The following is a 16366-nucleotide window of genomic DNA, read 5'->3' on the forward strand; positions in this document are numbered from 1 at the left end:
CACAGGCTGAGCAGTAAGCAGAGATAGTTTCAGTGAATCTTGGCAGATCTTCTCTTATTGCAAAAATAAATTTGTTTTCATGACTTCATTTGCTTTTCTTTCATTTTACAACTGAAAACACGAACACGTTTTTTGTGACTGCAACGAAGTGAGCGGGTTCGGTTTCATATCTGAACTTAATTTCTCCTTTATTCATGCTTCAGCTGCTTTGCACATCTGCCTCTGAGCTGTGAAACACATTTCACCTTTCAGCTTAGAAGACAAACTACTAATCCATCAGTCCCTCAGTTTGGAGGAAGGGAGGTTTGACTTCTGTGGTTTAATTTTTGTATTAATGGTGGCTGATCCCTGCTTCAGTTTCTAGTCCTTAAATTGAGTCCTTGTCATGGGTTCTTGTGACTGAAGTTCATAACTCAGCTGGTGCAGGGAGTCCCCTGGTTTTGGGTCACACACCCCAACAAATTGGGTCATGAGCTCTACTCGTAGGTGGCCGTGACTGCAGCTGCAGCTGCTGCTGCTGCTGCTCAGGCCAACAGCAATAAATGAGCACAGAGAGCTTGAGAAGGTCTTATCTGACCTGACCTTCTGCACTCCTGAGTCTCAGCCAGAGACTTCTGCAGTTGGCCAATAACCTGTGTTCCAAAACAATCCCACTTAATTTAAAAATTGTGAGACTATCTTATGTTCTGTTACTCTGCTCTATTAGTGCTGGTAGCAAGTAAAAATGCAACGGATGGAAATACTGACTCCAGGAATATCTTACAACTTCCCTGGCTGTGGAGAACCTGTGGAGTCTAGAGTGTACATTGCATCCCAAAGCATGGTTTCCTATCCTAAAGTTGTCTTCAACAGACTTTTCCTTAATTAGTACTTGCTCCATTATAGTGGAATGTTACTCCTTTCACAAACAGTTTTTCACATTTTTTGCAAGAGCATAGCTTCTTGGTTTGAATTACAGTTAAACTCTGGCTTTTTTGAACTTCTCTTTTCCCATCCTCTTCCTTATTTGCATGTCATCTGGTGGTCTCACACACTCTGCACACAGAGGTGCAGATGGACTTGCAATGGAACCTGTTGGTTGCTTCTTTTGACCAGCAAAGAGCACTTTAATTAAAATGTTCTTGCAGCCTGAACATGAGAATGTTTGTTGAAAGGGGTATAAATGTTCTATTACGATCTGCCAGCCTTAAGGAGTATTTTGACTTTTAGAAAAGAAGAGACAGAAGAAAATGAAATCAACCAGTGACTGGAGGGAGAGAAGGAACGCAATTCGCCTCACGAACGAGTACACGGTGGAGACTCTGGTGGTGGCAGATGCTGACATGGTGCAATACCACGGTGCAGAGGCTGCCCAGAGATTCATCCTCACAGTCATGAATATGGTAAGTGGGCACTTTACTCTCAAAAGAACCAGCAAGAGCAAGCAGATTGTATCCAGAGTTGGTTCAAGCTGCTTTACTTCACAGCAGAAATGGGGAACTGTTCTGACCTTGAGTTGCGAGCAAGGTTTTCGTGTGTTATGTGCCTCCTCTTCTCCATTTGTGTGATTCCTTGTATTTGCCGAAAGACATCACAGTAAAAAACCTTTTTTTAAACTGGAATTGCAAGTTTTCAGTTAGAAAATAATTGTTCAGTAGTGGTGTTTTCTACCAGGTTTCTGGTGCTGCTGTGGTTTGCCTTGGAAGAGAGTGACCAGGAGTGGATAGATGGTGGTGTCTGACAAGATGTTTCTTGAGTTCCTAAAGATTTCCTTGGCATACCTGTTTCATAAGAGAGATTTCTCTGTGGATCAGTGTCACAGACAGTCCAAGTGTTACCAAAGCCAGCAGTCATATTGATTTCCAGCAGAAAACCTGGCTTTATGTCCAAAACACTTTTTATCTCTCATTTTTACATAATGAAAATGGTGGCTTCAGTTGGAGAACTTATCACCAAACTGCCAGCTGATCCCATGCAACCTCTGGGGCTACATGAAGTGGTGCTGATCATACCTATGAGCAGTTGATGGAGTTGTGCTTTAGAAGCATTCTAGAAATTCTACAGGGAATCTGACGGGTGTGAGGAGAATGCTTGGAAATTGCGGGCTCCTGTGGAGTGGGGGTGTTAATTTGTTAGCTGTCCTTGTAGTGAAGCCTTCTGCTTCAGCTGATAAGGGAACACAAAGTCTCCCTCAGTGAATGCTCACTCAGCTGTTGGCAGTGCCTGTAAAGAGATAATGGCTAAATTGGATGTGGACATGGAAAACTCTGCTCAGAGACAGCAGGGGTCCTTCCAGAGGCATTTGCACAAGGAAGTCTTGGAGGAAGCTCCTATTCCTCTGCCCGTGCTATTGTAATATCCAGGAACAGCTCATTCTCCTCCCTGTGTCTCTGTTGTTGTTCATGAGCAGCAAATTGGCTTGGGAAAAAATAACAGTTCTTAACAGTAATTGCCTGGTCCTGCTTCCCAGTGAAGAGCTGAGTGATGGATGCTCAGCAGAAACCAACTCTGGAACAACAGCTTTTTAAGAGGTCTTGTGTTGCTTTATCAAGCACTGGTGTGAGGGACCTCTCCTGCAGTGAACTGCTTTGCTGATTAAGCAGGGAGTTTGTTTAACTAGTCTTTTCCATTAACAAGCTGCTTTGCTGTGTCCCTTCCTCTCCCTTTTATTTGCCTTCCACCATGCTGTGACAATGGTCACTTAATGGGGCTTCATTGTGGCTCTGCAGTTATTTGGTTTGTAGGAAATGTCTCCTTGCAACAAATCCATGGATGTCACCATCATTTCAGGGTCTCCTTACCAACTCCTGTGTTTAAGGATGTGTTTGCTGGAGGCACAAGAGCCTTATTCTTCTCAAAGCCACAGTCTTCCAACTTTACACTCTTATATCAGGTTGGCAGTGAGCAGGTAGAACATAAGTTCAGCTCTGAGCAAATTTGCTTCTCAAATCACTTTTTGAACTAACAGAAATACATATTCCCATGTAGCATGCCAAGGCTGAATTTCTTCCTTGCTTGGGACTTTGGGAGGGGTGATGGAAGCTTTTTGTTTGCAGTGGAAACCCAAGGGTCCTCCTAAACTCTGTTCTGCACTAGTTCATCAGGGTAATAATAAAAGTCTGCCATTGTGCTCCACAGGTACGTGGCATTATGGCTGTGAGAGCTTTTCAGACATATCTAATCATCTGTTTTGATGATCTTCATGCCAATAGGGCAGTGATTTCAGCATAACCATTGGGAATCTCTGTGTTGTGTAGCTTTATCTACACAAAGATAAAGAGGAAAATTGTTAGGGATGAGTATACTGATAGACCAAGCCTTAAAAAATGACTGTGAGTCCTGCTGTCTGTCCAGGCTGAGGTGCTGCAGAACATCTCAGCAACATCATCTCACCAGGTGTGAACACACATGTGTGGAGAGGTGCTGATAGATGGGTTGTGTTCTCTAAACCCATTTATTACACAAATATTGAAACTTAGTTTCCAGTGGATTTAGCTGATGGACTTTTAAGCTTGGTTCTGATGCTGTAGTGTGAGCTCACCCCTTTATTGGACGTTAGAGAGTGCACATGGAAGAGGACTCTTGGATGAGGAACACAGTTATGTGACATCTCCCAGGGTGCAAAGTCCAGCTGAAATGCTTCCCACTGTTAAGTCATTGCTCTCAGGGTCTCACTTATGTGAGTTTTTTCTCATGTCTGATAGGATTTGAATTTATGTTTCACCTTTTTAGCCTTCAGATTTGAATTTACGTTTCAGTTTTCCAGCCTTCAGAGGGGCAATGGAAGAGTCTCTCTCCTTTGTCACCTACATTCCCACACTCGTAGGAACATAATTTTTCAGGCCTCAGCCTCACTGAGGACACTGGTTGTGAGTGACTGGCAAGACCAAAAGATACTGAGGAATAATGATAGGCAAACACATAGATGGCATCGTTGCACAAATCCTTTATTCTGAGGCTGTAAACCAAGGTAAAATCAAGGGGATTTTAATGTTCCATTTGCATAACGAAAGCTGATCTTCATCCCAGCAAAAGAAGCTGAAGAATAATGCAGAAAAACGTTATTTCAGAGAGTGAGTTATGTGCTTTAGTTTGGTCTTGGCCAAACTCTTGACTGGTTGGGATCTTTTCCTGCCCTGCCTCCCTGTCAGCCTTCTGTGACTGTTAGCTGGGGGACAGGATTTGCCCCATGATGTTAGGCAGTGCTTATTCAGCTATACTGCAGGATGGCAGGCTGCCTCTAAAAGAAACCAGAATGTTAATTTTGGCTTGGGTGCTTGTATTTAAGCAAATAGAACATTACTGGTCAGGGGTATATTAACTTAACTCCTCTCTGTAAGCCATTACGTTTACTGTCAAACCACAAAACAAGCATTAAGAGGTCTTATTAATGCATTTTATATTTATGGACATTTTAAATAAAGTGATCTGCCTTAAAGTATTTAATATCTATTTATGTTACAAGAATTTCTGAAGGGAAAAAAAGTCAGCATTGCAAAATACGGGTTTATTGCTCCCTTGTTAAATGAGAATCTTAGGGGGGAAAAAACCCCACCACCCTCCTCTAGAATAACAGGTAAAAAGCACAGCAAACCCATTTTGGAACCCAGAAAACACAGGTAGTACTTCATGTAGCAAATGCTGTGTTTTTAATGGTATTCTGTAGTTCTGACCATCCCCCTGAACAGAGAATAGACTCACATTAGAAGTACTTGGTTTTTTGTGAATGTCACTGTAGAGGTGCAAATTCTTCCATTTATTGAACTAATATTTGAAGTTGTAAGACAGATTTTTCCAAGATCATGGAAGAATTTCCCTCCAAGGTTCTCTGTGATGTATGAGTAGGAACAAGCATGGCTCCAGGGATTTTAGTGGATTTTTTTTTTAAGTCACCACTGCTAAAATGAAACCTTTTCTTGTTTCCTGGCAAGGTGTTTGGTTCAGCACGATTTTCCAAACAGGAGATGAAGTTGTTGTCCAATGCCACCGTGGACATCTGCAGCCTTAGCAAGGCAATGAGTTTGTGGGCATGTGGAATGTAAGGACATTGTCAAGGAGAGATACCAGCAGAACTATAGAAATTCAAACCCAGCTACTTAAATAGAGGTGCTGATTTATTTTTCTAAGTTAAACTCCCTTGTTATTGAGCTTTTTCAGTGTTGCAGTGTTTACATTCCAGTTCTTGTCTCACCTTTGCATCCTTTGGCTTGAGAGCATCTCCTGTTCATGCCCTTCAGTAGTCACCAGTGTTTAGAACTTCTGTAAATTCCAAAACCAAGTGCCTTGGTGGTAAAAGATGCTTAAAAACATGCTTATTTTGCTCACCCATTCTGCTAGTCTGCATCTGGCAGCTATAATTTCTCATTGCTTTTCATCCATGTGGAGCTGTTTGGATGGATGTTCTTTCTTGCAGGAGTTTTATGCTTTTATTTCCTCTTGTGTCTTCTTCTCATCTAAAAGAAAAAAGATTCTGTGTCCTCACAGAGAAACTGCACTGGCCTCTTCTTGGCTGGTCTTCATGGTTTAGGCTTTGAGATTTCTGGAAAAAACCTGATTCAAATGATTCTGGAGCATATGATAAATGAGGATGAGACCCTTTGGAAGGCTCTGTCCATGGCTGGAGTGTTTTTAATAATGAGGAGTGACTGGTTTCAGCCAGTACCTGAACTTTGTGAATGTTGGCTCCTCACAGTTGTGCAGAGCTGACTTTGCAAACCAAGTCCCACCCAGACTGACCCTCTGAGCATTTAGGGACAGAGATGTCTGAATTTCTAAGACCACAACATAGTAATTCAACAGCTGCTTTCTATGGGTTTGAAAACATTAAAAAAAAAAAAAAAAAAGAGTTGGGTTGGGGTTTTTTTCTGCCCTAAGTGCATTTTTTGGGGTTTTGGAATACATTACAAGTGTGGCTTGGTTTTGAGCTTGCCTTTTTCTCAGAGAATCCAGCACGGAGGGGTAAGTTACTGCAGTGAGTGTTAGTTCTCCTGCAGCTGTTTCTAAGCCATGAGATTAGTGTGGAAGCTCTTTGCAGCAGCAAGCAGGAACTTGAAGTTACTGATCTTTTGGATGTCATTAAGAGGGAAAATTCTTATGTTGTTCTTTAGCAGTGATACTGTTTTACTCTCTGAAGCCTGATTTTACACTCTACAGATTGTTTTTCATTTTGGATTTCCCCTGTGAGGGTTTTTTTATGCTAAAGAAGCGGATAAAATCATTTTTATCATGCACACATTGATGGATTTATATCTGTGCTCTTGGGGGCTGGCACATTGAGGCTCCAGAGCTGCCACTGATAATCAGCTCCCTTACCCTGATCTGGAATTTTCATGATGGGAACAGGGACATAAGGGAAAAGGATATAAGTGTTTGATCACTGTCTACAGATTTCTCGCTCCAGCAGCCCCAGGAGAAAGAGTTATGTCAACTCTATCTTATAAAGAGCCATGAATATGTTCTTTTTCATAATGTTTAAAGGAGTAATTTGAAAGCTTGGCTTTAGGTGGGTGTTAGAAATCCTATAGCACTTTTCAAAACAAGTGAAAGACAACCTCAGTAACCTGACTAATGCTCCTGCTGTCCAAACCTTGTCCAGCAGCCAAGGCAATGGGAAGGCTCCTGCTTGAGTGCAGTGCTTAGGGAAGAAAAAGAAAAAAGTCAATTTACCCTCAGGGTTGCTGTTCTGAACTCCAGAACATCTGAAACCCACACGTCTCCCTCCCACCGTCCACCTGCAGAGGAAGCTCTTGAGAATTAAAAAAAAATTAAAATGTTGTAGTTTAGTTCCTCTCTCAGCCCAATTCCTTATGTCTGGGTTGTGCTTTATGCGTGCTGGGGCAGGCCTGGACAGCTTATGGCAAAACTGCATTTATTTTGCCCCTTCTACGTCAAAGCTGTAAGGAGGAAGAAAGGCAGGAGGAATGCAAACAGGGCAGGATGGTCCAGGCTTCAAGCTCTTCTGTTTTCTCTAGGGCTCTGTCAGAGAAGTGCAGATGAAGGAGGGAGATGTCAGATACAAGCTTAATTTTTTTTTTTGTTTTTCTGCACTTTGCCTTCCATTTTTTCTGTCTGTTTGGATAATTTTTACCATCCCTCTCTTCTGTTTTCAAAGCTCACTCTACTTTTGGTGACTCCTCACAGAGAAGTCTTTACAGCAAGAAGTTAATGTGCAGCAGGGCAACCACAACACTTCAGTCGCATTGGCCACTTTTCCCATCCCTTCCCTTCAGCCTAGTGATCAAGAAACTCCATTTGTGTTCCAGCCAAGCTGCTTTCTGCCACTGTGGCGATGTCCTAAACCAACAACCTTTGTATTTTGTTCCATGGCAGTGTGTTAGCGGGTTTTGTGAAACCAAACTCCTGATCCCAGCTGCCTTATATTATTAGAAGTTTCTAAAATACCCCAAATATTTTTATTTTTCCCCTGCTGCAAGCGGTCACAGCAGCCTCAAGGGTGTGATGCAATTGCAGGCTTGAGGAAGGGTGGCCCATGGTATTGGGAGTGGGAAGGGAGGTGTCTGTGAGTCAGTGTCTCTGTTAATGCACGTTGTCCGTGCAGCAGGAAATCTTGAGAACATCTGCGGTGGGAAATCCCGTTCCTCATCCCCTGGTACCAGTTATCCCAGCCACCTCTCTTGGCATGATTAGCTCACAGGGTGATGATGGACACTTGGACGTGGTGTCCAAACAGCTTGGACACGCCACGTCTGCAAGTGATGGTTTCCTTGTTGGCTGGGTGAGTAAGGCAGAAGGTTGTTGCTGCCATGATGGAATCCCAATTCCAAGCAGGAAAGACCTTTGTATTTGAATTCTTTTATTTTAAAGACAGCTGGATTCTGTGATAGTGCTTCCTTTGCGCACAGCCTGCCCGGCGCGGCCTGGTTTAACACCGGCTGTGTCCCGCCAGAATGGCTGTGGACAACCTGTGCTGAATCAGGCTCTTATTTTTTTATCAGATCATTTAAAAGCCTGTTTTCTCACTGGGGTTCCTTCCACCTGTGATTTGAGTGTGGGTTTTCACTGGAAAGGGCAGTGTGTGGGGCTCGGCTGGCAGGGGGGCTGAGGGGCTGCTCTGAGGGGAGACCCAGTTCCCGCCCTCACCGGTGGAGCCCCTCAGGAGAGCCGTGGTGCCGCTGTGAAAACATATTGAAAAAAGGGCCAAAAAAACCCCCCTGTGTAGTGAAAAAAAGTGAGAGGAAAAGTGTGAGGAAAAATCTGTGTGAGCAGCCAGGTCAGAGCAGGAGGATGAGGAGCTCCAGGTGCTGGAGCAGAGTTGCCCTGCAGCCTGTGTGGGGAACCGTGGTGGGGCAGGTGGCTGTTCCCTGAGGAATATTGTGACCTGAGGAGAGGAGCCTGTGCTGGAGCAGGTTCTCCTGACAGGAATTGCAGCCCATGGAGGGGATTTATACTGCAACAGGGGCAAAGTAGGAGGAGGAAGGAGCAGCAGAGAGAAGCTGTTATGAAGCCACCACAGCCGCCATTCCGCATCCCCCCGCATGGCTTCAGGTGAGGGGGAAGGAGTGAGGAATGGAGGAGGGAGGTCGAGCCTAGGAAAAGTCATAGGATGCTGTGAGTTGTTCTAATTCATCTTTCTTTCTCTTTATACAAATTATTTTAGTTGGCAAATTCAGTTTTCACCAAGTCAAGTGTGTGTTGCCTGTGATGGTAATTGTTAAGTGATCTCCCTCTGGAGGAAAAGGTTAATGTTCAGTCTAGGCAACACAAACTACCATCAATCTGGGGCTTCTTTGGGCTTCGTTTAAGAAAATAAGCAAACAAAGCTTGAATAAACAAACAAAGTGAAACCTCTTTTGCATGCCTGGTGTCCTTTTGGTTTAGTATCCACTTGTTGCTGCTGCTTGGTAGGTTGAGCTCTTCTGAGATCACTGATGGATGCAAATACAAGTGCAGTCAAAGTTATCCTTGGGACAGAGAGCACAACAGAAAAGGAAGAAGGGCTGAAAGCCTTCAAGATGACATCCTAAACTCTCCAGCAGCTGGTTTTGCCACGGAAATCTACCTTTTGAAATCAGTGTGTTTGGATGGTCTGTGCTAGGTCTGGAGGCAGACAGCTTGTCTGCTCTGATGGGAAGGCAAGCACCATTAGACTTAGTGATAAGAACATGTTTGCTGTACTTACCCTCATTTCGTGAGTGGAAACTCTATGGGAGGGTCAGAGCAGGTTGGGCAAACCAAAGGCATCCATCCCAGGCAAATGTTTGTCAGGCTCTGCAGTGGTACAGGAGCGGTTTCAGCCTGATGCCCCATTGACCCTCCCAGCTGAACGTCCAGGTCTCCATTTACAGAGGGGTCATCTGTCAGAGCCCTTCCCTGCAAGTGTCAAGTTTATCCCCCCCAGGTCTGTAGTGAGAGGCCTGAGCTGCTCTACCAGCATACCCCCGAGCTAAGCAAATAGTACCAGCACTTGTATGCATTGGTACACCAGCCCCAGGGAAGATAAATGGCTCATTGTGCTCATACTGAAGGTCAGTGGGTCAAACACTGAGTAGCTCTGTCTTGCAGTCTGTGCCTAAATTGTAGGAAACATTTACGTGTGTGCTTTAAATCCAACCCCAAACACTAAAGAGCTTAAGAACATTCTTACATTGAGCACATTCCTGAGTATTTGCACAAATAGGAAAAATACCAAGCGTTGAAAACATAATATCCAAGATGTGTTCATGTCTTGGGTTCGTTGTAGGAAGTTGGCTGGGCCTCTGTGATATTTGTAGCCTAATGAGTAAGGAATACAGCTCACCTGGGGCCAAATCCTGCCTCCCATTTGTCAAGAGTCTCTCTTCAGTGGTCTTGATTTTATTTTTTTGACTAAATAGCGAATGCAATATTCATCCAGTGATTTTTATGTGGTATTTTACACCTTTTTAAAATAACCCCCTCCCTCACATTTTTTATATAGACTAGTTAAAACATTTGTACATGGAGAAATGGGGGGAGTAAAATTCTGGCATCAATTAAAATCTTATATTCTAACCTCTAAAAATGGGGTGAAGTATCTGAGCTGGAATGCAAAATCTGGAGAAAGTAGTAAGGTAGTTTCCGGTGCTATTTTTGTATTTCCTGAGGCTTGTGTCATCATGTGCTGCCTTATTACTATTCTCTCATATAAGATATGAAAATAACAGAGGGAAATTGCTTTTCCATTCTATTTCCTGAAGTCTAAAACACACCATTAGTTCATCTTGCATTGAGATATCTCTGATATTTAAATGTCGAAGATCCATGTTGGTTGGATGCTTCATAACGTATGTCCATGTTCCTGAGACTTTGTTTCGTAGAGTTCCTTTGGAATATTTATCTCCTCTTCATTATTTTTTATCTTGTCTATTCCAGTTAAAAGTTGGGGTTCTTTTATTTTCAGCAACTGGCTTGTGTATTTTTTGGTTTATTTTTAATGTTTTTTATCCTTGGAGGCTGAATCTTGCTGAGGTTAGTCTGTGACCAATTGGTCAGGTGGGGAAGCCCAGTGCAGGAGGTAGGAGCAAACCTACTCTGGTTTTGCAAGTGTTGTGGCTACCCTGTGGTGTGTGGAACTGTTAGAGCTGGTAACACTGTAGCTCTTAAAAATTCTTTGTTTCACTGAATGTAGTAGCACAACTCAGTTGGGGTTTTTCTGTGTCAGTTTTTCAGGACAAATGTCTAACTTTGGTTGCAATTAGTTCCTTCAATTATTACTAGATATTGTTGCTGATATGCTGTGGATGTTTTCTTTGCATTTTGACAGGTGTACAACATGTTTCAGCATCAAAGCCTTGGAATTAAAGTCAACATTCGAGTGACCAAACTAGTCCTGCTCCACAACCGCCCTGTGAGTTCTAACTCATTTCTGCCCTGCTGCTGCAATTGTTCTGTGCTGTCTCCCAGAGCAGGGTGGGAGGGGGGAGTGGGGTCTGTCTGGCCACAGGATCACAAATTGTGAGGGTGCCTGTCACACTTCACCAGGCAGCACTAAAGGTGGGAAGTGCAGGGGGCTGGGGGAGTGGAAAGGAACTACAATCCTTTTATTTATCCTCGCTGGTAAGTCTTTGTTTGTTTATAGTTGTGAACCAGTCTCAGGAGTTAACTCTTACAGAGATTAAAAACGACATGGCTCTGGTATCACATGTATAAATTCCAGACTCAGGAGGCTTTTGGATGTAGAGCTGTACTAGAAACTTGTGACTGCTGAGCTGGTGGAGTTTGGTCTGTAGATCAACTGGCAGAAGTCAGTGTGGAGTCCACAGTCCTGAGTTCACCTGCTCAGATGAAGCTGGTTTCCCACTTTTCATTCTATCACATCTATGTCTTTGAGCCTGTGATTTTTCATCAGAGATCTGATGCTTTACGTAAAGACTGTGGTTGATAATTATTCTCTTGTACCTTTTTTTCCCCCCAAAAAGGCAAAGTTGTCTATTGGGCATCATGGAGAGAGATCTCTGGAGAGCTTCTGTCAGTGGCAAAACGAAGAATACGGTGGAGCAAAATACCTTGGTAACAACCAGGTTCCTGGTGCAAGGGATGACACCCCTCCTGTGGATGCTGCTGTTTTTGTAACCAGGTATGGTAACAACACCTAACTGTTGTCACAGTCGTGGTCACTGCTACATGTCACAGTCAGGATCAGGAAAAACAGGAGATGCCTTTTTTCTCACACCACCTGATATAAGTGGAAGAAATAGATGAGGTTTTGGAGCATGAGCCCTTCTTCCTAGAAGAAAAGTGGGGGATTAAGAGCACAGCTGAGCTCAAGTGGTCTTTGTGCAATTAGGGCTGAATCAGATGAACAGTCTGAGAGGAGCAGACAGTGTGTCAGCAGTGGGGAAGGTGGTGAGGGAGTTATCTCCTAAAGAAAATGAAAGATGAATACCATAAACTGAATTAATTTCCTCTTTCTTTGCCTGAGGAGATAACCACTGTAACACCCCTCCTCTGTCAGAACTGAGATGGAGGAGGGGTGTCAGTCCTAATTTGTTTGTGTAATTGGAAACTCCTGCATTTATTTCAGATGTGAAATAACCTTTGTATAAATACTTGAGCAAAATCCTTTGCACCCTGGAGCTCCTCCACTTATTGATGTATCAAACACATCAGATAAAGAGAGAAAAAGGATGTTGTAGGGACAACAGTCTTTCTTCCTCTAACTACCTGAGCTCAACCTCACAGTACAATGTTCCTCACAGTTACCATAACTTGTGAGTAACAAATCCATGGTGTTTTAAGTTGTTTGCATCCTTTAAGATGTAAACGAAGAATTCATTGTTATAGAAGTGATCTCTGAATAATTGAAGTGAGCACAAAATTATAGTGTAATACAGATGCTCCTTGTGCTAGAAAAACACTACTTCCTACTCCCTTCTTCCCCAGTTTGAGACAGGAAATGTCTGTGTTGCAGTTCAGTATTACTCACCTCTTTCACCTTTTTTCTCTGCCAACAATGTAAGTAGAAATATATGTTTTTGCATAAACTGCCATCCTGATTGTAATAATCTATTTTGTTACCATTCCCAGTGCAAACTATCCATGGGATTGTGGTGAGGGTTCACTAAAATAGCTGCTGAGGTGGGCATGGGGCCAGCAGAGTCCCTAAGGATGCACCTGCACAGACAGTTCCCTCAAATCCTCCTCTCTTCTCTGTATTCACTGCAGTCCACCAAGCACTTACAGATATTTAACAGTTTAGACAGGGTGAATAGTTCCTTTGAAGTCAGTGGGCTGCATATCCTGGTTATAGTTAAGCATGTGCTTCACTGGATCAGGGCCTAAATAAATAACTAACATTTTTGTTAAACTCATCTGGGCATCCAGTTGTCCTGCCTGACAAGTGAGGCAGACAGAATCTCTTCTGATGTGCTCTGAGTGTGGGGTGGAAGGAATGAGCAGAGCATTTCATCTGTGCAGCTTTTAAAATTGAATGCATAATGTCAGGCTAAATGAGCTGGACTCAGGCATCTGAGGAGGAACTGGAGAAAGAAATTTTAGGAGGAATTGTTCAGTATATTTGCAGGGTTTTGCACTCAGAATGGCTGGAGAAGTACAGGTTTGGTTGGGTTAAAAACTAGATTCAGCTTTGGTGAGAAAGTTCAGGCCAGAGAGCACATTTCTGTGCACAAGAGGAGCATTTTTCCTGTTGGGTAGGCCAGCAGTGTGGACGTGTAGGCTTTCCTTCCTTCTTGCTGTGTCTTGTCATCCTTAACCCATCCTGCTTCTGCTGCACGGAGGATGCTGCATTGCTTGGAAGAGTTCTGGCCCAGCACCCGCTTCCTGTGTCAGGGAAATGAATTTTTCTCCTCTTGGCTTTGGAAGTGTGTGTGTGTGTATGTGTGTGTATGTGTGTGTGTGTGTGTGTGTGTGTGTGTGTGTGTGTGTGTGTGTCTCTCTCTGTGTGTGTGTGTGTGTGTGTCCCTGGACCCTCCCCAGACTGTGCAGATGGACCAGTGGCAGAGGAGATGGGAGCAGCAGCATGTCCAGCACAAGCAATCGCGCCAGAAAAAGCAGAAGCTGAATTTTCAGCAGCTGCAGCTGCTTTAGGACTAGAAACAGATTCTTTGGGGTCAAGCTCTGAAGAAATCCCTCTGGTTCCAATCTGGCTGGGTTCATCTGAAGCACCAAGGCATGCTTGCCTTTTGAAACTCCACCTCGAACTGATGGTCCCCATGTCCTCATTTGTATGCAAAAGTAGGTTATTTAGGTGGCCAATATTCCTCGTGTGGGATGCTCATGGTATCCACCTGAGCTCCAGGTAAGAGCCACATTGTGTCTGTGAAATAAGATGTACCATTGTCCAGCTCAGTAAATAAGTGAGACAGTGGGAATAATCTGTCAGCCCTGAAGGTGTGAGTATAGTGCTGTGGTCTCTATAATAATTTCTTGTTCAGATTCTGTTTCTGAACCTGCAGAAACTCAGATCTCTGGCATCTACGGATAATGTACTTCATATTTTAGCAGGCAGAATAACTTCTGTCTGCAGAGTCTGTATCTTAGTGATTTTAGAAGCATGTCTCATCTGAAACACATTCCCCCTCTTGATCCTCTGTGTTTGGCATTCCCTGGGGAATCTTCAGACTCACTGCTGTTGTCCCAGCTCCTGGCTGGAGGTGTTTGGGTCACCTGTTAGACCACAGGTCATGTGATAGCAGAGCAAAGAATGTCACAACACTGACAGGAACAGGATTCAGAGCTGTCATTGAGCAAAGACTTGGGTTTTTTCCTGTCATGGTGGTGTATTTATTCCTTTTGCAGCCTGCTCCTCCCTTCCACATTTCTCCATTAAATGGGCAAATGGAGCAATTCACTGTGCATGGAGGAATCTGGGCACACAGTGCTCCTGAATGTACACATGGACGTGGAAAGTTTGTTTTGGCAGGTTTTTGACTGTACCAGTTTCCTCTGTCCTTCAGCTTTATGACCCTACAGGGTTAAAGTGGTCAAAAGATGTCATTTGAAGGATGCTGGGAATGGCCATTTAACAGAATACTTCTTATTCCTGTTGCACAGTTCAGCTACTGTCCTCCTTTCTTACAGGAAGGACTTGAATTGCAGAGTTTAGCTGAGCACAGTTAGGTATTTTTTTCCAGTTGGTGGGAGCCAGATGGAAGAGTGACTGTAGGAGGAGTTCTGAGCTCTTCTGGCTGTTTTTATTGAACAAAACAACTGACTTCTTGTCATTTTTTGAGAAGAATTGTTGTGGTTTGCTAATGGAAACCCTCTGCTCAGCTCCACACGTGATAGTGACTGAGAATTTCACAGGCCCCTGCAAGATGAGACCACGTGTCCTGCTTGATTCAGGTGGATAGAGGTGAAAAGAATTATCTAAGACTCAGTGAGATAAGGTCAGATGTTGAATCTGAACTGCAGCTCCTGGAGTCAGAGTTTTATTCCAGTGTAGCTCATTAAAAGGTTCTGCTAGCAAAACTACATCTCTGTGGTAAGAGACCTTTGCACGTGCAATGAATATTAGAATATCTCCTTTATATCATTGCATGTTATTATAGTATCATGTCAGGCTCTCACTTCAAAAATACAGATGCAGTTGAGCTCAAGAATGTGCCAGAGAGACACCTGTGATTGAAACCCTTTTAACAGCAGATAAGCTTCAGGTGGCAGAGTGGGGCCATCTGAAATCACTGCTGTGACTGGCCCACAGGTGAGACAGGTCTTTCTTAACCCCTTTCCAGGCCGTGTCTCCTGTCTGATTGCCAGGGAAGGACTGTAGGAGTTTCAGGGATAGGTTTTGTGATGGAGTGGCTCCTTGCCTTTGGAAGAAGACTGAGAACCCACCAGGCTCGTTTGTGACTAAAGGTTTGGATGTGCTTTTCTGATTGGCCACAGGGTTTTGGGGTAAGGTCTGGATGATTTAAAGCCTGGCATATTGGTACAAGGTCATTGAATATGAGGATGGAGTCCCTTGGAGTTGTGTTTATGGAGCTTTAGGGATGGGCTGAGGGGGTTTCATGCTTGGAGTGCCTCATGCAGTGAATTGGGCAGCTGTTTAGTTCTGCTGACGTGTTTTTCAAGCCCTTCCCTGACCAAACAGCATCACAGACTAGGGTTGTTCTACCTCTGTAGAAGTGTCTGCAAGTTGTGCTGGATCCTTTACAGACCCCTCATTTTATGGCACAGTGGCAATTCCTCCATGGAGCTGCCCGGAAGTGCCAGACGCCTTTTGGGGTCGAACAGCCTGTGAGGAGCAGAACTGCTGCCTGTTATTTGCAGGGCTGGATGGCCCCTGAAGAGAGAGGCTTTTCTAGCAGTGGCCTCCTGCCATCTACTAATAGTTCAGCTATCTGTTGTCACAAGAAAAGCATCTGTTTGATTTACCAGTTTATATAACATAATAAGTCCTTAAATAAACCTCCGTCAAGTTGGCTCTGGGAACTCAAGCAGGAGCTTGGTGCCAGCTCCGTCAGGAGACTGTCATTAGTCTTCCTTGGAAAGGCTGGAATGCCAAGGTGTCGAGACACAGGCTGTGGGGAAAAATGAAGGCTGGGGCCGGTGTGTGGTCGTAGCTTCCGATTTTGTTTTGTCCCTGTCTGATTTTTTTAACACTTTGATGGTGGTTATGGTTTTTCTGCACTCAAGCGTGGTTAGTTTTCAATGTCTGCTTAACAAGAGCTGGTAATGGCTGTTTGTTTCTCTCCTTCCAAGCCTTTGACAACTTGATTTGTGACTTTCAAAGGAGTTTGGTAGTGAAGGGTTTGGGTTATCAGCTGCAGTCCAGGGCCTTAAATCCCTGTTCCTATAAATCCTAGTTTCATAATTTTCTTCAAGGAAACAGTATTTTTAATATTTATCTGTTTTTATATTAAGTATTTTCTTTTTCTAAGTATTTATCTTTAAGTAGTTTTGATCTTCTTCCTGCCAGACTCTTAAACTCTGAATCCCACGAGGATTC

General features: G+C 43.7%; 1 protein-coding gene across 1 annotated transcript in view; it reads left to right on the top strand.

Moving 5' to 3' along the window:
* ADAMTS17 (ADAM metallopeptidase with thrombospondin type 1 motif 17) overlaps positions 1-16366 on the top strand; it is a 166962-nt gene that overhangs the window by 19903 nt on the left and 130693 nt on the right. Inside the window, exons 4-6 of the mRNA XM_032700609.1 lie at positions 1210-1382; positions 10721-10804; positions 11376-11533. Of these exons, the coding sequence (XP_032556500.1) occupies positions 1210-1382; positions 10721-10804; positions 11376-11533 (415 nt within the window). The remainder of the gene's footprint in view (positions 1-1209; positions 1383-10720; positions 10805-11375; positions 11534-16366) is intronic.

Source organism: Chiroxiphia lanceolata, chromosome 12 (assembly GCF_009829145.1).
Source record: "Chiroxiphia lanceolata isolate bChiLan1 chromosome 12, bChiLan1.pri, whole genome shotgun sequence".
Classification (NCBI taxonomy): Eukaryota; Metazoa; Chordata; class Aves; order Passeriformes; family Pipridae; genus Chiroxiphia; species Chiroxiphia lanceolata.